The sequence below is a fragment of the Anoplopoma fimbria genome, chromosome 6 (assembly GCF_027596085.1).
Source record: "Anoplopoma fimbria isolate UVic2021 breed Golden Eagle Sablefish chromosome 6, Afim_UVic_2022, whole genome shotgun sequence".
Lineage (NCBI taxonomy): Eukaryota > Metazoa > Chordata > Actinopteri > Perciformes > Anoplopomatidae > Anoplopoma > Anoplopoma fimbria.
In genome coordinates, this window is record NC_072454.1 from 501,212 (window position 1) to 525,383 (window position 24,172).

The window sequence follows — 24,172 nt, forward strand, 5'->3', positions numbered from 1 at the left end:
TGACTCCTGCAGGTATTACTGACTCCCGCGGGTTGTAACTGATCTTTACTGTCCAGTAAATGCTCCTTTACTCCTCCGACCAGCAGGGGGCGCTGTAGCCTCTAACAGCTGGAAGCAGCGCTCACAGACATGATGGTGACCTCGTGGTATAAACCGATAACTGGCGGTCTGTTGTGATGTACTTCCTGTTCACTTCCTGTGTGTGGATCAGACCTTTGTTGATGTTGATGTCTAAACAGCTGTTTCCTCACCTGGACAGGTGGCGAGCCGTCGTTGCTGTAGCGAAACTCTCCTTCGTCTCCGGCGCTGACCTCCTCGTAGTCCTCCAGCATGCGGACCATCATGCCGCTCTTCAGGTTGTCCTGGACGTACTCCACGTAGGCCGAGCGGCTGGCGAAGTCGGAGCGTGTTTTGTATCCATTTCCCGTCTTCTTCTTCGGCGGCGTGGAGGCGGCGGCGGCGGCGGCGACGACAGGAGCCGCTACATTGGAGTTGGCGGTGAGGACAACGGGAGAGGCGCAGAACCGAGGCTGGAAGATGGATCTGAGGACGGGGCGGGACGCCTCCTCCCCCGGCTCCTCCCAGCAGGCCCCGCCTCCTCCCAGGCCGTGGGCGGAGCCATCGGGGGACTGCCGGTTCCGGTCCCAGCCCATCACGCGGACCAGCTCAGAGATGAGGTTGGCCATGGCCATGGTGAAGTCGAACTCTCGCTGGACGCGGAGGTGATCCGTCTGGTGGGCGGTGCTGGAGGAGGCGGGGAGGGGCTGGCGTCCTGTCTGTCAGAGTTTGACTCCGCCCCCGCCGTGTTGAGCTTGTCCATCAGCGACGTCACGCACAGGTAACGTTTCACCAGAGAGAACAGCAGCTTCCCCGGAATCTGAGGACGGACGGGACGAATATCAACAGGAATACAATCAAGAAAAGGAATTATAAATATAATAAGAAGAATAACAATAATCATAATAATGTTTTAATATTATTAATAACAAGAATAACAACAACAACAATAGTCATATTATTTATAATAACATCATGACGATATTAATATGGATATATTCATAATCATCATAAATAATACATGAAGGATTAGAAGGTGTGTCTCTTCAGTGGACAGGAGACACAGAGGAGGAGGAGGAGGAGGAGGAGGTGGTCTGGACTTTACCTGCGGCAGGTGAATCCCTTCAAAGGAGATGCCGTGCTCCTCTGAGGACGTCGTCTCCGCAAACAGCTCCAGCAGAGTGTAGCGGTTATCAAAGTCCATGTGCTGCTCGATGCCGTCCTGCTGACTGAGGGACAGCAGGACGTACGCACGACTTCCTGCAAGGGGGACGGAGACCAGAGGACACGACGTCAGAGACCAGAGAAGAAGACATGGACGTAACAGTTCTGTCTTCAACACGTTTTAGAGTCACACACTGAGGTTTAGTGAGAAACTAAACGTTACTGTAGTTTCACTTCACAGGAAATGGTGTTTGAGTTTTCCCTCAGCAGAGACTGCTAGGTGTGACAGTGACACGCTGTCAGAGATTTAAACGCTGAAAGCAGCTGATCTGATCTCAGTCCATTCCTCGTCTCCGGGTCAGCTGATTCCTTAAACGTTGTCGTCAGATTCAGTGAACATCTGGTCCACTATGTGAGTCCTGATAAAAGACCCGGGTTCATACACAGGATATTTAGTTTAGTATTTAGAAAGCATTCCATGTGTAGTTTAATATAAGAGAGTTTATGACTGACACACACAGGAGACGGTAGCTCTCTGGCTACTGTACGTGTGTTTTTAATCATTAATATACAGACCAAGCTTCTAGATGGTGTATTTCTAAAGGAACGTAGAGAAAAGATGAACAGACACGACACCGAGCGTACGGTCACGTCTTTTCATGTCAACACACACGGAGCAGATCAGTGATTATTTTCAGGATTTCCTCAGACAGACGACCTCTCGTGGTCGTTTGTATTATCATTCTATCTGATTTGACTTTCCATGCTCTGGGTTTACCATCAGTGTACCATTTCTCTTTTATGAAATATGATATGATGTCATCAACCTCAGCTAGAAGTGAATGAGTAGTTTGATTTGCCTGTTGGGCTCAGACCCAGTCTGAGGGTTTGTATTGATCTGAACCCTGAAGGTGATCAGCTGACACGTTACCTAACGACACATATGTTTGAGGTAAGCTCATCAGACAGACGGTCAGACATCAGAAACGATCCATGATGACTCAGCATCATTTAGCAGTGATGTGCTGACGTCAGCGTACCAGACTATCCCTGTGAATCAAAACAGATCTGAGAGCAGCATCTGAGTCTAACAGAGGACCTCTGCAGCAGCAGAATAATACATATAAAAGCTGTTTTCTGTATGTGGGTTTCTGAAACAGAGTCAGAGTGAGAGCTCTCCTCTGGTCTGATGTTATCACACTGAACGCTGCAATGACTCATGGGAGAAACTCTCAGCTGCTCCTCGCCCAGGATGTTTCTCCACATGCGGCCAAAAGGAAAAGTCTGACATCATTTAAAAATGTGAAAGTAGTTTTGATCCAACATGTGATCACAGCCAGCGGGGACGACACAGAAGAAGAAGAAGAAGAAGAAGAAGAAGAAGAAGAAGAAGAAGAAGAAGAAGAACAAAGAGGATGTGAAGATATGAACCGCGGTGACACAGCAAACCAGACGGGTTCCTGTTTGAGACGCTATCAGGGCCAGACTAAACCAGACCAGAGCCACAACGGTTTGTAGCTCACAGAGAGACAGGACCAGGAGACAACCTCTGGCTCTTTAAAGTGAAGTCAGAGCTTCATGTGTTAAAGCTGCATTCTCTCTGCTGTCCACCAGGGGGCGACTCCTCTGGTTGTATAGAAGTCTATGAGAAAATGACTCTACTTCTCTCTTGATTTATTCCCTCAGTAAACATTGTAAACATGAGTTTATGGTCTCAATCTCTTCTTCAATACTTCCTGTTCACTGGCTGCCAAAAACAAGATGGCGACGGCCGAATTGATTAACTTGACACTTCAAAACATCCGCAAACCAATGAGAGTCGTCACCATGACGACGTCCTCTTTATATACAGTGTGTGATTGGACATGATGGGACTTCTGTACCTCACATCCTTATAGCCTGGCTCAGCCCAGCTGTAACAACCTGCCAGCTCCTCTCCAGCTCTCTGATCCACATGACCTCATCAGACACCTGCCAGCCAATCAGAGAGCAGCGTCTTCCGGTTCATAAAGCTTGTGGTTACCTGCGTCGTGTGAGGCGAGCGCTCGCAGCATCTTCCCGGCGCTACGTCGGGTCTGCGTCTCCTTGTTGCACAGCAGCTCCATCAGCAGGTTGAGAGCGCCGGTCTCCTTGAAGACCCCGACCAGCGAGCCGATGCCGGCGTAGGCGCTCAGCACGTGGATGGTGTGCGTGATGCTGATGGAGAAGTCGCTCTTCTTGGCCATCTGCTTCCTGGCTCGACACACCAGGTTCTTCACGTCCTCCTTCATGTCCGACAGCTCCACCTCGTCGAAGGTGACATCGGTGGGAAACTCTCCGCCGCTGCCCTGCCCTCCGGAGGCCTCGCCGCGCTGCGCCTCCTGCTGCGAGTCCGTCTTCCTCTTCCCCAGCAGGCTGGGGCAGTTGGCGTACACGTCCTCAGTGGACATCCACATCAGGATGTTCTCCGGCTTGATCTCTCCTGACGTGGAGCCACCGGACCTGTCTGACCCGGAGCCGCCGCCGCCCGTCCCGCCCGCCTCGCTGGCTCCGCCCCCGGAGCCGGAGCCGTCATCCAGGGTGACGAGGCACCAGCGAATCAGGTACTCAGTCTGCCCGTCGTGGTTGCGCCGCTGGCGGATCAGCTCCTCTGGATACGCCTGCAGCCTCGGGCCCAGCTGGACCAGCAGGTTCCCATTGCGGCGTTCGCCCACCATGGTTGCTGTGGAGACGGAGGATTATTAGAGGACAAGGGAGTTATGAACCTCGATCACATTTTATCATCATTACTTTAATCATTTCTGAAATATATTCACTTTGAATATTTGTCCATTTCTTTAAAAGACTGAGTCTGCAGCGTCCACGTCCTCCTGTACTGTCACGCATCAAATCCATAACTCAATAATTACACAACCTATTAGAACGACAATTTCCCTCGAGATGAATAAAGTTTTATCTTAACTGACACTTCAACTACTTTCAGGGCTTCAACTTCAGCTATAATGAAATAGTTACCTCTGAGATGTAGTACAGTAAAAGTACAATATGTACCTCTGAGGTGTAGAGTAGGAGAAGTAGAAAGTAGCAGATAATTTAAATAGTCAAGTAAAGTACAAGTACCTCAAATGAGTACTTATGTACAGTGCTTGAGTGAATGTGCTTAGATATTGAGTAGTGTATTTTATAACTAGTAACATGGGTTATTACTGTGTTCAGCAGTTAGCTTCACCAGGGCTCCGTCTAATACCTGAACTCACTGACAACAGAATCTGTGCTGCTAACACGTTAGCCGCCAACACACACCTCAGTACTACATAACATGTGTACTATAAAGTACTCAGTACTACAGTAACATGTGTACTATAAAGTACTCAGTACTACAGTAACATGTGTACTATAAAGTACTCAGTACTACAGTAACATGTACTATGTACTATAAAGTAACATGTGTACTATAAAGTACTACTACAGTAACATGTGTACTATAAAGTACTCAGTACTACAGTAACATGTGTACTATAAAGTACTCAGTACTACAGTAACATGTACTATAAAGTACTCAGTACTACAGTAACATGTACTATAAAGTACTCAGTACTACAGTAACATGTACTATAAAGTACTCAGTACTACAGTAACATGTACTATAAAGTACTCAGTACTACAGTAACATGTGTACTATAAAGTACTCAGTACTCAGATACTAACATGTGTACTAGTAACATGTACTATATATAAAGTATACAGTAACTACTATAAAGTTAAAACTCAGTAACAGTAACTGTGTACTATAAAGTACTCAGTACTACAGTAACATGTGTACTATAAAGTACTCAGTACTACAGTAACATGTACTATAAAGTACTCAGTACTACAGTAACATGTACTATAAAGTACTCAGTACTACAGTAACATGTACTATAAAGTACTCAGTACTACAGTAACATGTACTATAAAGTACTCAGTACTACAGTAACATGTGTACTATAAAGTACTCAGTACTACAGTAACATGTACTATAAAGTACTCAGTACTACAGTAACATGTACTATAAAGTACTCAGTACTACAGTAACATGTACTATAAAGTACTCAGTACTACAGTAACATGATCTGTGTACTATAAAGTACTCAGTACTACAGTAACATGTACTATAAAGTACTCAGTACTAACAGTAACATGTACTATAAAGTACTACTCAGTACTACAGTACATGTACAGTACTCAGTACTACAGTAACATGTACTATAAAGTACTCAGTACTACAGTAACATGTACTATGTACTATAAAGTACTCAGTACTACAGTACTACTATAAAGTACTCAGTACTACAGTAACATGTACTATAAAGTACTCAGTACTACAGTAACATGTACTATAAAGTACTCAGTACTACAGTACTATAAAGTACTCAGTACTACATAAATGTACTAAAGTACTCAGTACTACAGTAACATGTACTATAAAGTACTCAGTACTACAGTAACATGTACTATAAAGTACTCAGTACTACAGTAACATGTACTATAAAGTACTCAGTACTACAGTAACATGTACTATAAAGTACTCAGTACTACAGTAACATGTACTATAAAGTACTCAGTACTACAGTAACATGTACTATAAAGTACTCAGTACTACAGTAACATGTACTATAAAGTACTCAGTACTTCTCTGGTACTGGTAGGACGTGCTGGCGGCTGTGACGTCATCGTGTCCTGGTACAGCCTGATGCTAACGCAGAGCTAACGTTAGCACTGGGAGTGTTCCAGGTGAGAGCCTCGGTTCGGCGTGTCGTGACACAGCGGGGAGCACCGGGAGGAGCACCGGGGGGAGCACCGGGAGCACCGGGGGGAGCACCGGGAGGGAGGAGCACCGGGGGGAGCACCGGGAGCACCGGGAGCACCGGGGGGAGCACCGGGGGAGCACTCTCAGGAGCACCGGGAGCACCGGGGGGAGCACCAGTACTCGGGAGTACTCTCAGTACTCTCAGTACTCTCAGTACTCTCAGTACTCTCAGTACTCTCAGTACTCTCAGTACTCTCAGTACTCTCAGTACTCACATGCACTGGCCGTCGCTGCTCGGCCCTCCGTCTCGTCTCTCGTCTCTCGTCTCTTCCGTCTCGCTGGTTCCGGAGCTCCGTGATGCGCAGCAGCGCTGTGACTCTTCTTCTACGGAGCCGCTGCTCTTCTTCTTCTTCTGTGGTCTGTGGGAGGACCAACCAGAGCAGGACGAGCTCACCGCCCCCTGCTGTGCGCAGCGGAGAATACACCGCCATACAACTCACCCTGGAGACTGATATTAACATGACAGCTCATTAACATAATGACTGATATTAACATAATGACAGCTCATTAACATAATGACAGCTCATTAACATAATGACTGATATTAACATGACAGGTAATTAACATAATGACATATTATTAACATGACATGCTCATTCATTAACATAATGACTGATATTAACATAATGACAGCTCATTAACATAATGACAGCTCATTAACATAATGACTGATATTAACATAATTAATTAACATAATGACAGCTCATTAACATAATGACTGATATTAACATAATGACAGCTCATTAACATAATGACTGATATTAACATAATGACAGCTCATTAACATAATGACTGATATTAACATAATGACAGCTCATTAACATAATGACAGCTCATTAACATAATGACAGACATTAACATAATGACTGATATTAACATAATGACAGCTATTAACATAATGACTGATATTAACATAATGACAGCTATTAACATAATGACTGATATTAACATAATGACAGCTCATTAATACAGCTCATTAACATAAATGTTTCAGTGATGATAACATAATGAAGCTCATTTAATGTCAATCATTAACATTAGTCATTAACATAATGACAGCGCATTAACATAAATGATGATTAACATTAATGTCAATGTTTTAGTCATAATGATAATTAAAGCTCATTAACATAAATGTTTCAGTCATGATAATTAAAGCTCATTAACATAAATGTTAAAGCTCATTAACATACACGTTAAAGCTCATCAACATACACGTTAAAGCTCATTAACATAATGACAGCTTTTAACATAACAACAGCTCATTAACATAAATGTTTCAGTCATGATGATAATTGAAGCTCATTAACATAAATGTTTCAGTGATGATGATAATAATAATAATAATAATAATAAATAATAATAATAATAATAATAATAATAATAATAATAATTAAGCCTTTATTAGTCCCACAATGGGATATTAAATTATTTCTCTGCATTTAACCCATCCCGGATAGCATGGGCTGCAATGAAGCGCCCGGGGAGCTCATTAACATAATGGGGTTAGGTTAACATAATGCTGATATTCAAGGACACCTCGGCATGTTGACTGTAGAGGGGTTTGAACCACCAACCTTGTGGTTACGGGACAAGCTCTCTACCTCATGTGCCACATAATGACAGCCCCGCTCATTAACATAAATGTTTCAGTCATGATGATAATTGAAGCTCATTAACATAAAATATTTGTCATAACGATAATGCAAGCACATTAATGTAAATGTTTTAGTCATAATGATAATTAAAGCTCATTAACATAAATGTTTCAGTCATGATGATAATTAAAGCTCATTAACATAACGACAGATATTAACATAACGGCAGCTCATTAGCATAATGGGGCGGCTGTGGCACATGAGGTAGAGCGCTTGTCCCGTAACCACAAGGTTGGTGGTTCAAACCCCTCTACCGGCAACATGCCGAGGTGTCCTTGAGCGAGACACCTAACCCCAAGTTGCTCCCGGGCGCTTCATTGCAGCCCACTGCTCCTCCGGGATGGGTTAAATGCAGAGAAATAATTTCCCCATTGTGGGACTAATAAAGGATTGATTATTATTATTATTATTATTATTATAATGACAGCTATTAACATAACGACAGCTATTAACATAATGACAGCTCATTAACATAACAACTGCTCATTAACATAACGACAGCTCATTAACATTACGACAGCTATTGACATAATGACAGCTCGTTAACATAACAACTGCTCATTAACATAATGACAACTCATTAGCATAAGGACAGCTCATTAACATAACAACAGCTCATTAACATAAATGTTTCTCTCTCTCTCTGTCTCTGTCTGTCTCTCTCTCCTCTCTCACCTCTCTGTCTCTCTGTCTCTCTCTCTGTCTCTCTCTCTCTCTCTCTCTCTCTCTGTCTGTCTCTCTGTCTGTCTCTCTCTCTGTCTCTCTCTCTCTCTCTCTCTCTCTCTCTCTCTCTCTCTCTCTCTCTCTGTCTCTCTCTCTCTCTCTCTCTCTCTCTCTCTGTCTGTCTCTCTGTCTGTCTCTCTCACTTTTCTCTCTGTCTGTCTCTCTCTGTCTCTCTCTCTCTCTCTCTCTCTGTCTCTCTCTGTCTGTCTCTCTCTCTGTCTCTCTCTTTCTCTCTCTGTCTGTCTCTCTCTGTCTCTCTCTCTCTGTCTCTCTCTGTTGGTCAATACACACTTTCTCTCTCTGTCTCTCTCTGTCTGAGACATTGACTTTTTAACTGACACTATAAAGGATTTTGGTTTTATTTATTTCTTCAGGTGAACTGGGGGAAGAGCGAGGCTCTGATGGTCGGGGGGAGCTGGGGGGTCGGCTCAGGCTGCCTGGTGGCCTGGTTTGGAAGAAGGGAGGACTCAAATACCTTGGGGTATTTTTGGGGGACGAGACCTCAAAAAGCAAGAACTGGGACAACGTGGTTGAGAAGGTGAAGGGCGCCTCAGCAGGTGGAAGTGGCTCCTTCCTAAGATGTCTTACAGAGGGCGCACCCTGATCCTCAACAACCTGGTCTCGTCCTCCCTGTGGCACCGGCTGGCCTGTGTCGATCCTCCGGCTTCCCTCCTATCAGAGGTACAACGGGTTTTAGTGGATTTCTTTTGGGGCAGGATGCACTGGGTCCCACAGAGTGTCCTTTTCCTTCCCAAGGAGGAGGGGGGCAGGGCCTGATCCATCTGGCCAGCAGGGGCGCTGCCTTCCGCCTCCAGTTCCTCCAGAGGCTGCTGACTGGGCCAGAGGACACTCTGTGGAGACCTCTATCCCGGTGCATCCTGCAACGTTTTAACAGCCTGGGTCTGGATTTTAGCTTGTTTTTTGAATGAATAATAATAAGGTAATGGCATCATCTCTTCCTGGTTTTTATAAAAGTGTTTTTACAGTGTGGAACCTGCTAAAACAGGAGCGGAAGCAACAGGGGGCCTCGCTGCACTGGCTGCTGCAGGAGCCCGTCCTGTATGGGAATGTTCTCACTCATCCCAGCTGGGCGGGGGCCACCCTGTCCAGACTGCTGCAGGCTGCAGGGGTCTCCACGCTGGGCCAGGTGGTGGAGCTGGCCGGACCCCAACTGGAGGACCCCACGGGGCTGGCAACTCGTTTGGGGATCAGGTCCACCAGGTTCATTGGACAAGTCCTTCTTCACTGGAGACAGGAACTCACAGGTCAAGACATCCTGCTTTTAAAATCTTTTAGCAATGGATCCGGGTCCCCGAACGTGGAGGACCCTTTTCCCGCCACCTTCCTGGCTTTGGATTTTAAAAACTGTTCTGGGCCTCTGCTGCAGCCAGCTCACCCGGTCTCCCTGGAGGGAGAGGGAAAAACCTTCTATAAACTAATGGTAAAAACACTACACACAAAAACACTGGACAAAAGGACTGACACTCCATGGAGGAACTACTTTGGACTAGATCAAGGTTCCGGACCTCAGTGGAGGTCTTTGTACAAACCTCCACTGAGTAAGAGACACGGGGACCTCCAGTGGAGAGTACTCCATGGAATAATGGCAGTGAACGCATTTGTAGCCATTATAAACCAAGCGGTGAAAGACAAATGCCCATTTTGTGGCAGGAGAGAAACTATCTTTCACTGTTTTTATGAGTGTCCTCGTCTTTCTGCTTTGTTTCTGTTTTTACAAGTTGTTTTTACCAGTTTTAAAGAGGTTTTTAGCAAGCAGGTTTTTATTCTTGGTTTTAGATACACTCGCCAGCACAAACAGAAGAGCCAGCTTTTAAACTTTGTTTTAGGGCAGGCCAAGATGGCGGTGTATATAACCAGGAAGAGAAAGGTGGAGGAAAACCTCCATGCTGAGCCCGTCCCTGTCTGCAGAGGCATGATCAAATCCAGAATACTGGTGGATTTTAGTTTTTATAAAGCAGCAGGAGATCTGGACTCTTTAACGATCTCTGGTGTTTTCAAAATAGTTTGTGTTCTGTCTCAGCAGGAGAGCTTGTGTATGCTGATTACCTTGTGTAAATTATTTATTTATTTATGTATTTTAGAAGTGTGGCTTTTTAATTGAGTCTTAAAAAACTGACTCAATAAAGTCTCCTTAAAAATCAAATCTCTTTGTCTCTCTTCTCTCTCTCTCTTTCTCTCTCTCTCTCTTCTCTGTCTCTCTCTCTGTCTCTGTCTCTCTCTCTCTCTCTCTGTCGTCTGTCTGTCTGTCTCTGTTTCTCTCTCCCTCTCTGTCTGTTTGTCTGTCTGTGTTTCTCTCTTCCTCTCTGTCTGTCTGTCTGTCTGTTTCTCTCTTCTCTGTCTGTCTGTCTCTCTCTCTCTCTCTCTCTGTCTGTCTGTCTGTCTCTTCTCTCTTCTCTCTCTGTCTGTGTTTCTCTCTTCCTCTCTCTGTCTGTCTCTCTCCTCTCTGTCTGTGTTTCTCTCTCTCTCTGTCTCTGTCTCTCTCTTCCTCTCTGTCTGTGTGTCTCTCTCTCTCTCTCTCTCTCTCTCTCTGATTGAGCGGAAGGTGCGTGATTTGCGGAGCAGAGCGGAGCGTGTGTGAGAGCGATATTGAATGGTTTTTCAAAACTTTTTTTTTTTTCATAGTTTTTTTGGGGTAAATTCTTTGGGGTGTTTTTGTGCGATCGACCAGCGGCCGCTGGTCGGTACGCCTCAAGCATGGTTGCGTTCAGCGATCTGAGCCGAATGCACGGCATCAAGATCTCCCCGACTTTTCCTTGCTCGGTTGAGGACTGCGGTTTGGCAGTGGGAGAGTTGATCGGGCATAGTAGTATTAAATCCGCTGCCCGGATGAACGGGGCAGTCGTGATTTTTGTTGACAGCGTGGCGAAAGCCAACAAAGTAGTGGAGACCGGCATTGTGGTTAATGATTCATTTGTATCAGTGTCTCCGCTAACTACACCTGCGGCAAAGGTCACTATTTCCAACATCCCCCCGTTTATCGGGGATGAGTTGTTGATCAGGGAGTTGTCGAGGCACGGGAAAGTCGTGTCCGCTATAAGGAAGTTGCCGTCGGGTTTCAAGTCTCCCCTGATGAGGCATGTCGTGGGGTACAGACGGCAGGTGCATATGATTTTGAACAAAAAGGACGCGGAGCTGAATTTGGTTTTCAGCATTAAAGTTGATGATTTTGATTACGCAGTGTTTGTCAACTCTGGCACTCTGAAATGCTTTGGATGCGGCAGGGAGGGGCATCTCGCGAGAGCTTGCCCGGAGAAAACCCCTGCAAAGCGAGCTGAGCCTGCTGAGGCGAGAGCAGGGACCTCGGCCGGTGTTGAGACGGTGAAACAGAGGGTGGCAGATGTGGAGAACCTCATTCAGTGTGTTGCCGATGTTGAGGGGAAAAGGCTAGATGTTGAGGATGCAAAGCAGTGTGGTGAAAGTCCCATGAAAGCATCTAAAAATGTTGAAAACGAAAAGCAGTGTTTAAAAAATCCAGAAGATGCAATTCTGGGTGTTGAAAATGGTAGGCAGAGCGAATGTATTGTTCAGAAGGAGGGGAATAATGCAGGCAAAGAGTCAGCAGAGACTGTTGAGGCTGGGCCCATCCCTGCTGCAGCAGAGGGATGCAGTGGCAGTGAGGAAGGGTTGATGGAGGAGGAAGATACTGTGTGTAAACCTCCTCTCCTCAAGAGAAAACAGGGCAGTGAAACCTGTGGCTCCAAAGCCAAGAAAGCAACGGCTAGTGGAGAGCAGGAGGAGACAGTGTCTAGTGATGAGCAGGCAGAGGTACAGTCTAGTGAGGAGGAGGAGATGGAGGACGGTGCCACAGACAGTCAGCCCCTCACAGACTCAACGCTGCTTTCTGCTTCTCAGTTGGAAGAGTTGTACACCGTACATAGCATACAAATGTTCCTTCAAAAAACAAAAAATATGAAGAATGTCCAATTTGAAGAGTATTTTGCAGATAAGAGTATACTGTTGCTTTCAGTCAAGGCTCAGATGAGCATCAGAGGGGAGGGAGGTTTCTCTGAGCAAGAAGTCTACAGATTGAAGAAGATTGCTCTGAGACTCAAACAAGAGCTACATGCTGAAGACTATGTGTAGAGCAGTTGGCCTCCTGTTTCTTCTCATCTGTGTGTCTCTCCTCACATCAAAAACAATGACTTATTTTAAGGTTTCCACTCTTAATTTAAATGGAGCTAGAGATGTGAGGAAGAGGGCTTGCCTGTTTGAAACTCTTAAACTTAAAAAAATTAATATAATGATGCTCCAGGAGACTCACAGTGATGTTTTTAATGAAACAGACTGGAGGAGGGAGTTTGAGGGCAAAGTCATTTTAAGCCATTTTAACAGCACGAGTGCAGGAGTAGCTCTCCTGTTCTCCAGAGATTTTGTGCCCTTATCCCATGTGGTGGAAGAGCGGGTTAAGGGGAGACTGCAGGTAGTTAAGGCAAAATATGAGCGTTTTAATATTGTATTTATTAATGTATATGCTCCAAACTCTGGCCCTGACAGAGTTCAGTTTTTAAATGAACTTAGTCTGGTTTTAAGTCAGTGTGTGCCAGAAGATTATTTGTTCTTGGGAGGGGACTTTAACTGCACAGCGGAGGATAAAGATAGGAATCATACGGAACCTCATGCACCTTCTCGGAAGGCAATGCTAACACTGATGGAGAATCACAGTATGAGTGACGTATGGAGGAAATTCCACCACAATGTAAAACAATATACTTGGGTCCACAGCAGGGAACTTGTTTTATCTCTAGCTAGGTTAGACAGGTTTTACTCTTTTACGCATCATTTTAGCATTTTTAAAGCGTGTAATATATGTCCAGTAGGCTTCTCTGATCATTCCATGGTCATATGTGAGGTTTTTATTGCAAACATGAGGAATAAGTCTGCATACTGGCATTTTAACACTGCTTTGCTTTTAGATGCGCATTTTAGAGAGGTTTTTATTTATTTTTGGAAAGGTTTTAGAGAGAGGAAGGGGGATTTTATGTGTTTAAAACAATGGTGGGATCACGGCAAAATACAGACTAAGCAGCTTTGTCAGCAGTACACTCTCAATGTTTCTCGTGACATCACCAAGTCTATGAAAGATCTGGAGTTAGACATAGTGGAGCTGCAGAGTTCTGCACAGTCCACAGGAAACGGAGGCTGTGTTGAGAGCCTCAAATCTAAAAAAGCCGTGCTGGCAGACCTGCTGGGCTCCAGAGCGCAAGGGGCGCTAGTCCGCTCACGATTTCAGAGCTTTTCTTTAATGGACTCCCCGTCCAAATTCTTCTTCAGTCTGGAGAAGAAGAATGGCCAGAGCAGGCAGATCCATGCGCTGCGGTCAGAGGACGGACAGCAGCTTACAGGCATAGCAGAGATAAGGAACAGGGCGGTAGAATTCTATGTGAAGCTGTATAGCAGTGAGTACCAGGAGGAAGATGCTGTTTTTGACTCGTTCTGTGAGAACCTGCCTACAGTCTCAGCGGAGACCAACAGAGAGCTGGAGGGGCCCTTGACTGAGGACGAGATGTTTTCTGCCTTGCAGAGTGTGCAGGGGGGTAAGGCCCCCGGCATCGATGGTTTGCCCTCTGAGTTCTACAAGGCTTTCTGGTCTGAACTTAAGGAAGACATGATGGGGGTCTTCTCAGAGAGCTTTGAGGACTCCTCCCTCCCACAGAGCTGCAGGAGGGCTGTGCTCACTCTGCTGCCCAAGAAAGGGGACCTTCAGGAGATCAAGAACTGGAGGCCCGTCTCACTGCTTTGTGTAGATTATAAGCTGCTGTCAAAAGTCCTGTCAAACCGGCTGAAGAAGGTGATGGACCAGCTCATTCACCGGTCTCAGACGTACTGTGTGCCCGGCAGGTCCATGATTGACAATGTGTCACTCATTAGGGATATTTTGGAAGTCTCCGGTTCATTGGGCTTAGATGCTGGTCTAGTTTCTTTAGACCAGGAAAAAGCTTTTGATCGGGTTGAGCACCGTTACCTTTGGAAAGTTTTACAAAGGTACGGCCTCAGCCTGGGTCTGATAGCTAAGATAAAGGTCATGTACGAGAACATTGAGAGTGTGCTGAAGATAAACGGTGGTCTATGCAAACCTTTTATGGTACAAAGAGGTATTCGACAAGGCTGCGCCATGTCTGGTATGTTGTACTCACTGTCTATAGAACCCATGTTGCACAATGTTCGTGGTTTTATTGATGGCCTGTTTGTACCTGATATTAGTTCAAATTTTATCTCATCAGCTTATGCTGATGACATCACAATTTTTATTAAAAATCAGGAGGACATTAATAGATTGGGTGAGATTGTTGAGACGTTTGGGAAGCTCTCAGCTGCCAAAGTGAACTGGGCCAAGAGTGAAGCGCTGGCAGTTGGGAGGTGGTCTGCGGGTCTGCCCCAGCTGCCGGGGGGCTGAGCTGGAAGAGGGGGGGTTTTAAACACCTGGGGGTTCATCTAGGGGATGAACAGACAGAAAGAAAGAACTGGGAGGGTGTGCTGGAGAAGGTAGAGGGGAAGTTGGCTAAGTGGAGGTGGCTGCTTCCCCACATGTCCTACAGAGGAAGGGTCCTCATTATTAACAATCTGGTAGCGTCCACCTTGTGGCACAGACTGAAATGTTTAGAGCCCCCTGCTGGGCTCTTGCAAAAAGTGCAAGCGGTAATTTTAAACTTTTTCTGGGACAAGTTGCATTGGGTTCCTCAGAGTGTTTTATATCTTCCGAAAGAAGAGGGGGGGCAGGGGTTAGTTCACCTGGGGAGCAGAGCGGCGGCTTTCAGGCTGCAGTTTATCCAGCGGTACCTTTTGGGGCAGGACGATGTCGTCTGGGGACCGGTAACAGGCATCATTTTAAGGAAGATAGCTGGCCTCTTTCTAGACAAATCCTTGTTTTTATTGAATTGTGTTTCGTTTCATGTGTGTAGTTTGCCTCCTTTTTATCATGGTGTTTTCAAGGCATGGACTCTTTTTAAATGGGAGAGACTGGGGCCCGCTGCGTCTCTGTTCTGGCTCCTGGAGGAGCCCCTGGTGTGTGGAGCTCGGCTGGACGTGCAAGATGGCAGTAGCCCTGGCCTCACCCAGCGCCTGCGCTCCACTGGGGTGGTCAAGCTGAGGCAGGTGGTGGACGTGGCAGGGCCCGGGCTCCACAACACTGAGGCTGTGGCTTCTCTCCTGGGTCTGAGGTCCAGCCGGCACACCAGAGACATCATAAACAAGTGGATTAACAGACTGACCAGTGAGGAGCGAGAGATGCTGAGGGACTACTTCAGCGGGGCGGATGTACCGGACAAGGGGGATCCGTTTCCAGAGCTCGGACTGTCGGTGGATCAGACCGGACTGGTGAAACCAGTGGGCCTTTCCAAGTCCAGGATGGATTTACACTTTCTTTCGGGGAAAAGCTTTTACAAGTACTGTGTGGTGGCTACACACAAGCACAAGCTGAGCAATCGGAGGGACACGGTGTGGAAGGAGAGGCTGCAGGGCCGTGTGCCTGTGTGGAGGCTCTTGTACAAGCCTCCCCTTAACAAGAGGACAGGAGACCTGCAGTGGAGGATCCTGCAGGGGGCTCTGGCTGTGAATAGCTTCATTGGTAAAATCAACCCCACGGTGTCTGAGAACTGTCCATTTTGTGACGAAACTGAGACTCTAGTCCATTGTTATCTGGACTGTCACAGACTGGGAGTCCTCTTTCATATTTTAAAAGCTGTGTTTTTAAATTGTGGAGAGGTTTGGTCAGAGGCTGCTTTCATCCTTGGTGCTGGTTACAATAAGGAAAATTCAAAGAAATGGTGTTTGTTGAACTTTGTGGTTGGGCAAGCCAAAATGGCGGTTTACATAAGCAGGAAGAACCAGGTAGAAGGGGAGGCAGGCCTTGGGCTGGCAGAAATGTTTGGGGTCCTAGTGAAGGCCAGAGTCAGGGTGGACTTCAGGTACCACTCTTTAATGGGCACAATGGAAGAGTTCAGGGACCTTTGGTGTTTCACTTCTGCAGTATGCACTGTGCAGGAGGGGAAGCTCTTTTTTAACTCTGTGTTTGATTGAGTGTGTTTATTTAAGTATTCATTATTTATTGCTGTCTAATCTAAAGTCCTTTTGTCTTGTGTTAAAATGTTAATTGTTGAAGAAAAAAACTGAATAAAAGTATTTTTCAAAATCAAAAAAAAATCTCTGTCTGTGTTTCTCTCTTCCTCTCTATCTGTCTCTCTCTTCCTCTCTGTCTGTCTCTGTCTCTCTTCTCTCTGTCTCTCTCTCTCTTCTGTCTCTCTCTATTTCTGTCTGTCTGTCTCTGTTCCTCTCTGTCTGTCTGTCTGTCTGTGTTTCTCTCTTCCTCTCTGTCTGTCTGTGTTTCTCTCTTCCTCTCTGTCTGTCTCTCTTTGTCTCTGTCTTTCTCTTCTTTTCTCTCTCTTCTGTCTCTTCCTCTTCTGTCCGTCTGTCTCTCTTCCTCTCCGTCTGTCTGTCCGTCTCTGTTTCTCTCTCCCTCTCTGTCTGTTTGTCTGTCTGTGTTTCTCTCTTCCTCTCTGTCTGTCTGTCTCTGTTTCTCTCTTCTCTCTCTCTGTGTCTGTCTCTCTTCCTGTCTGTCTGTCTCTGTTTCTGACGTCACCTGTTTACACTGTTATTACCTTCTGTTTACAATAACATCATTACTAACTACACACACACTACACACACACACACACTGTGTGTGTGTGTGTGTGTGTGTGTGTGTGTAGTGTGTGTGTGTAGTGTGTGTGTAGTGTGTGTGTGTGTGTGTGTGTGTGTGTAGTGTGTAGTGTGTGTGTAGTGTGTGTGTAGTGTGTGTGTAGTGTGTAGTGTGTGTAGTGTGTAGTGTGTGTGTAGTGTGTGTAGTGTGTGTGTGTGTGTGTGTGTGTGTGTGTAGTGTGTAGTGTGTGTACTGCTGATCTGGAATATGAGAAAACACCACAAAGGTCTTCCAACGTCATCTTCTTCTCTTCTTCTTCTTCTCCTTCTTCTTTTTCTCCTTCTTCTTCTTCTCCTTCTTACTTCTTCTTCTTCTTCTCTTCTTCTCTCCTTCTTCTTCTCCTTCTTCTTCTTCTTCTTCTTCTCCTTCTTCTTCTTCTCCTTCTTCTCCTTCATCTTCTTCTCCTTCTTTGTCTTCTTCTCCTTCTTCTCCTTCTTTGTCTTCTTCATCATGAAAACACATCTGTTGTTTTATTCTTTTCAGTTCCTCAGGAGAGTTCGGCCTCCATGCCTGATTCTTTTCAGTTCTGAGTTCGGCCTCCTCTGACCCCTCTGACCCCTCTGAGAGACACATTTGAGGAGGAGGAAGACCGATCAGCGGCACTCTGAAGAGGAATGGAGGGAGCAGAGGAGGGAGGTCGAGGAGAAGTGGGGAGAGCCTCGAAGAGAGGAGGTGGAGGAGGAGACACCTGGAGACCCAATGGCCTCATCGACACCCACCGGCTGGGGGCGGAGCCTCGGGAGGCGCTGCTGTTGGTGTACTCAGCTCCTCAGTACCAGGGTCACGTGGTGGTGAACCCTCCGCAGGAGAGGAGCAGTAGAGGAGGAGTTGGGGGTCCTCCTCAGCTCCTGAACCCCAGCACTCTCCTCCCCCGGCATGCGCTGTCGAGCCCCGGCCTCCTCCTGTGCCCCGAGAGCGTCCTGCGAGCGTGGGGGGAGGCCGGGGGAGGCGACTGTTGCGAGACCACCTTCATCGAGGGGCTCGGTCCTGACGCCTCCTCCTCCTCAGCTGCTGCCGCCTCCTCGTCCACAAAGGAGGCACTGCTGTTTGCTGACAGGAAGTTCCTGGACTTTTCTGGAGAGGACGGAAAGATCTGCACGCTGTCGTACGACATCGACGATGACGACGAGTTCCAGGAGCTCGAGGTGAAGGTCCATGTCTGTTCTCTTACTTTCACTGAAGATTTGATTTAAAGATGGTGGAGATCCCTCTAAAGCCAGAGAGAGAGGGTTTACTTTTACGTGCATACTAGTGTTGGTATAATATCTACTCTGCCCAGACTATCAGGAAAACTGTAAAAGTAAATGGATCCTGCTTATATTTGTAGTGGGAGTTGAAGTATAAACACCAATCAAAGATGAGCTCTGCGTCTGTAACATGTCAACTCACCTGTATGTGTTTCATCAGAGTGAATACTCCAGCCAATCAGAGAGTGAGGATGCCTTCTTGTTGATGCCTCCCAGAGAACACCTGGGCCTCAGTGTCTTCTCCATGATCTGCTGCTTCTGGCCGCTCGGCATCGCCGCCTTCTACCTGTCGCACGAGGTGAGGACACGCCCACACACCCGAGCTAGCCTGACACACCTGAGCTGACCAAGCGGTAACTTCTAGTGCTGAAAAAAGAAGTTTATGAGGAAGTGTAGTACTGGTTGTAGTACTGGCACCAACAGAAACAGTAGCAGTTTTACTAGTAGTATTAGTAAAGCACTAGTAGTAGTACCAGCTGCAGTATAATAGCAGTGGTTTGAGTAGAATACCATTATTAGTTCCAACACCACCAATTCTAGTAATAGTATGGATACATATCAGTACCAGTACCAGTAGCAGTAGCACTAATACTAGCTGGAGCAGTAATACTTGCTCTAATACGAATAGATTGCCAGTAGTAGTACTGGTATAAGTGGTCGTACATAGTACATAGTATGAGTATGTATGTGTGGTGTGTGTATTAGTATATAGTACATAGTATGAGTATGTGTGGTGTGTGTATTAGTATATAGTACATAGTATGAGTATGTGTGGTGTGTGTATTAGTATATAGTACATAGTATGAGTATGTGTGGTGTGTGTATTAGTATATAGTACATAGTATGAGTATGTGTGGTGTGTGTATTAGTATATAGTACATAGTATAAGTATGTGTGGTGTGTGTATTAGTATATAGTACATAGTATAAGTATGTGTTGTGTATTCTGCTGCAGTGTCTTCTTCTCTTTCTGTTTCTGGAACATGAATACAAAGCTGCTCCTACACACACTGACACAATACAGCTTATATAACTGATCTGCAGTCAGTTAGAGGAGGACGACCTGTCTGTCTCTCTATCTGTCTTTCAGTCTGTTCATTTGTCCGTCTGTCTGTCTAGAAGATAATCTGATGATATTTCAGAGCGTCTTGTTGAGTTTCTTCACGTTCCAATGATGAAATGCTGGATATTGAGTTCACTCTGGCTTCTAATGTAGGTTTTTTAGAAACAAATAGCTTATGAATTTGATCGATGGATTCACATTTTGTCACTGTGCAACTGTAACAGTAGATGTCCAAACATCACTACTGTCCCTTTAAGGTCAGTAGATGTCCAAACATCACTACTGTCCCTTTAAGGTCAGTAGATGTCCAAACATCACTACTGTCCCTTTAAGGTCTCTCTGCGTTCTTTGTGAGTTTGCATGATGAGTTTTGGAAAGCATGAAGTCTAATAACGTTTTAAATTGTTATACATTTTAAATGAAGTTTTGTGATTTGTGAGTGAAGACTTAGCGAATCCAGGCTGAGAGGTTTTAAGTTGTCTCGTTGTTTGGTGTGGTGGTGGCTGATCTGCTGCATGTGTTGTGGATGCGGTTTCCATGGCAACTCCACACCTACAGCTGTAAAAGAGAAGAGCTGGTTGCTGTGGGCAACGGTTCCCACACTTAAACCCATCACTGAACAACAGAAAGCTCTGCAGGAGGAGGAAGAGGAGGAGGAGGAGGTGGAAGAGTTTGATGAAATTCAGAGTCATGTTGAATAATAGTTCAGCACACACAGACTCCGCTTTGATGAGGATACATCTCAATATGGAGTAATGTGTATGTGTGGTCTCCCAATAGTCAAACGTGTCCAAATTGTGATAGTTAAACAAGTCGGGATAGTCAAACATGTCCTGATAGTTAACATGTCCTGATAGTTAACATGTCCTGATAGTTAACATGTCCTGATAGTTAACATGTCCTGATAGTTAACATGTCCTGATAGTTCAACATGTCCTGATAGTCAACATGTCCTGATAGTTCAACATGTCCTGATAGTCAACATGTCCTGATAGTTAACGTGTCCTGATAGTTAACATGTCCTGATAGTCAACATGTCCTGATAGTTAACATGTCCTGATAGTTAAACATGTCCTGATAGTTCAACATGTCCTGATAGTTCAACATGTCCTGATAGTCAACATGTCCTGATAGTTAACGTGTCCTGATAGTTCAACATGTCCTGATAGTTAACATGTCCTGATAGTTCAACATGTCCTGATAGTTCAACATGTCCTGATAGTTCAACATGTCCTGATAGTCTACATGTCCTGATAGTTCAACATGTCCTGATAGTTAACATGTCCTGATAGTTCAACATGTCCTGATAGTTAACATGTCCTGATAGTTAACATGTCCTGATAGTTAAAGGCGTCTCGTGTTGCCGTCTGGTTTTCCATCACTAGACTTTAACAACCTCCGCCACTCTGAACTCAAAACATAATTTTAAAAGCTGAAGGAGGCAGAAAGTTGACTTTTATTTTGTCTAGGGTTTTAATTGATTAATTAATGTAAGTCATTTAATAAGGGTTAGTCGTTCTTTAGTTCATAGTTTTTGCATTTAGAATTACACTTTTGATGAAGTTAATGAACTGCAGCTCAGCTTTCTGGGGTGGATAACATTTAGTTCCAGGGTCCTGGTATTGAACTGAATCTGAATATCAGCTGAACAAACACAGTTTAAACCACTGAAAGAATTATTTACAGTTCAATAATGAAACTAATTCAACATTCAGTTCTACAGGATTCTCTGGTCATGTGACACAAACAAGTGTACTCTGTAAATGAAGCACCTGGTGTGTGAAGGATGTTTCTATCTGATAGAAGTTTCATTATTGAAGGAGAACATTGATATGAGAGTCGTCACGTTTCCACAGGAGTGGAGGCTGCAGCTTTGTGTTGAGAAACAGATCAGTAACAGATATGAGCTGCAGCCTGAGGGCCAAAACTAAACAGGATGTTTGCTTCCTGATCACATCATCCTGATTAAAAACTGATTAAAGAGCAGAGGGACTGATGCTTCCTCTCTGATGTTCTTCCTCTGCTTTATAATCCTGTTTCTGTTTCTGTTGACCTGATGAAGCTTCCACCATCACAACACACACACACATTCAGGAATGTGAATGTTGAATGTTTGTGATAAACTGAAGGATGAAGTGTTCCTTTATGGTGGTTATGTGGTGGTTTTGTGTTACTTCCTGTTTGTTACATGTCTCTTTGTGCCCCTGACCCTCGGGCCCCTCAGTAATCCATCCATGAGGGGATGGTCCAGTGTTCCCGAAGCTAAAAGTTTGGAAAAGGAAGCAGTGAAGCACCTTTCCCCAGTGAGGGGACTCCATCTCTCACCATGGCTGACACTCAGATATTCAGAGATGTTGGGAACCTTCCTGAGACAGAGACATTCTGCTTTCTACCTGATATGTTCTGTTCCTTGTCTCCTCCCCTCAGACCAATAAGGCGGTGTCTAAAGGAGACTTCCACCTGGCGAGCTCCAGTTCGAGGCGGGCTCTCTTCCTGGCGGTGCTGTCCATCACCATCGGGACGGGTATCTATGTGGGCGTGGCCGTGGCGCTCATCGCCTACCTCTCCAAGAACCACCACTGGTAATCCTCCTCGGCAGGGAGTAGAGAGAATTACCCAACAGGCACCTGGAATGCGTTTGGGATCCTCACCTGGAGACAGGTCAGCCCGCCGTGATGAGCTGGAGGACGGCTTCCTGTTTGCCGACCACGGCGGCGTCTGTTTGTGTTTCTACGCGCTGACGTCACTATTGAACCTCGACAGAGGGGCGGTTTGTCAGGTGACTCTGGAGATTTTCAGGATTCGATCGTTAGACTAAGAGCCAATCAGAATGCAGGATCTTTTGAGGACAGGGTTTGTTTTCTGTCCTGGGGATCAACTTTGTTTTAACGAACATTTCCAGAGAGATTTTCTCTTTTCAATTGGATTTCTTTTTTTACGACGTATTTAATATTTATATCTGGTTTATCTAAATGTGACCCTGTACTGCCAATTAACCCTGAAATAATAACAGTAACATTTTATTCTAGGGGTCTTTTTCTTGAAACACAGTTTGGGGTCAACAGGCTTCAGAGATCTATTGTAAAGCAAATACTTAGAGGACTATTGAAGTTGAAATGTATTTTGTTTTGCTATCAATAAACAGACAACTATATTACTATAACGCAGAGATAACTGCAAGTTGAAAACAACCAATATTCCTGCTGTCAGAAACAGGTTGAAGCTTCTTATTACCGACAATTAAATAGAAATATACACTGTTTTCTTATGATATCCCTAACAATGAAAATGCGCTGAACCTTTAATAACAGTTATTATCCAGATGTTGATGCTGCATCATTTATTAAACTCTAATGTTTTAACGGTTGCTGCAGCATCTATTGGTTTGGTTTTGCTGTGTTTGTTCCTCTTCTGTCCTAACAGCATCACTGACTAACTAACTGTTACCATTATATCACATATATCATATTATTATTAGTTATTTTCAGTGGACAGAGAAGCTGTGGAAACGTTGAAACACACATATTTAGATTCTGGTTCCCGAACTCTCCTTCAGTCACACTTTCTCAGTTACACACAAACAACGGCTTCTTTGTATTTGACCTGAAGTCAGATAAATCCTACAGTTGACAGTTGTTATATCTGCAAGAAAACCTGCAAACATCTCGTCTAAGACAGTTTCGAGGCTCTGGCACAGGAAGAACACGCCCTCCACAGCTCTGATTGGTTGGGAGCAGCTGTCAGTCAGCTCAACATGTTTTTCGTATGAGGTCTAATCCACATGCTAACATGTGTTATGTTGAACTGGCCTAAATGTACTTTTCTGCATAATGCCATTTAAATTAATTGAATTTGGTGCAAAATGCTGGTGTCATAATATGCTGACTTAATGCTTATAGGCTAAGAATCTACAGAAAACACAAACAGGATGTGAAAAAATCACACTAGAAGTGAACATAGACTCAAATAGATATGTGAGCTCAGAAGTACCCGATAACTGGGCCTGGATCACTGCAGCACTGGATCTGGATCACTGGATCTGGATCTGGATCACTGGATCTGGATGACCGGGCCACCGGATCAGTGGATCAGTGGATCAGTGGGCCACTGGATAACTTGATCTGAGAGGAGGAGGGACCACCAAACTTATGAAAATGGAGGAGATGGAGGAGATGGAGGAGATGGAGGCGTCTTCTCCGGCTGGCATGGAGACGTTTGTATTTGTGTTCATTTTGTCACTTTGGTTTCAGGTCATAAACCAAAGTGTTGGACACATTAACATGTGGACCTGATGATGAAAAGTCAGAGGATCAATAAAGTTATTAGTTGATCCTGGATGATGAACCAAGTTTCACCATGTTTACGTCCTGACCCATCCTCACATTTGAGAAGCAGCCTTTCTGCTGCATGAATATCTGAAAAGAAGAAATACTAATCAGAGCATCAAGTGAACATTTCATCATGTTGAGTCTGCCGGCTTCATGAATAACAGCATATCTGAATATTCATCAGAGCTTCTGATGAGCCAAACCAAAAGGAACAGAAATGAATATGAAGCGTCTCTGTTCTCAAAGCAGCAGCTGCTTCCTGAACACTGACGTCAACATAATGAGATGAAACCTGGAGCTCATGAGGACAGACGGACGAGCACAGAGCTGATTGAAGCAGTCACATCTGTAGATGTTAGAGACGCAAACTGACCCAGAACCAGCAGTAGAAGGTTCAGATATCTTCCTTC

At 45.1% G+C, this 24,172-nt stretch overlaps 2 protein-coding genes across 2 annotated transcripts in view; one reads left to right on the forward strand and one right to left on the reverse strand.

The window, feature by feature from the left end:
* The window catches only part of LOC129091968 (cullin-9), a 29,368-nt gene extending 22,974 nt beyond the window's left edge, over positions 1-6,394 (reverse strand). The window contains 5 exon segments of the mRNA XM_054599680.1: positions 252-760; positions 763-877; positions 1,163-1,317; positions 3,245-3,922; positions 6,265-6,394. Of these exon segments, the coding sequence (XP_054455655.1) occupies positions 252-760; positions 763-877; positions 1,163-1,317; positions 3,245-3,917 (1,452 nt within the window). The 5' untranslated portion in view covers positions 3,918-3,922; positions 6,265-6,394.
* An 11,345-nt stretch (positions 6,395-17,739) lies between these two features.
* LOC129092686 (synapse differentiation-inducing gene protein 1) lies at positions 17,740-22,020 on the forward strand. Its single transcript, XM_054600704.1, has 3 exons — positions 17,740-18,270; positions 18,533-18,670; positions 21,862-22,020. Exons 1-3 carry the CDS (start codon positions 17,740-17,742, stop codon positions 22,018-22,020), a joined length of 828 nt encoding a protein of 275 aa, XP_054456679.1.
* Positions 22,021-24,172: the final 2,152 nt, after the last annotated feature.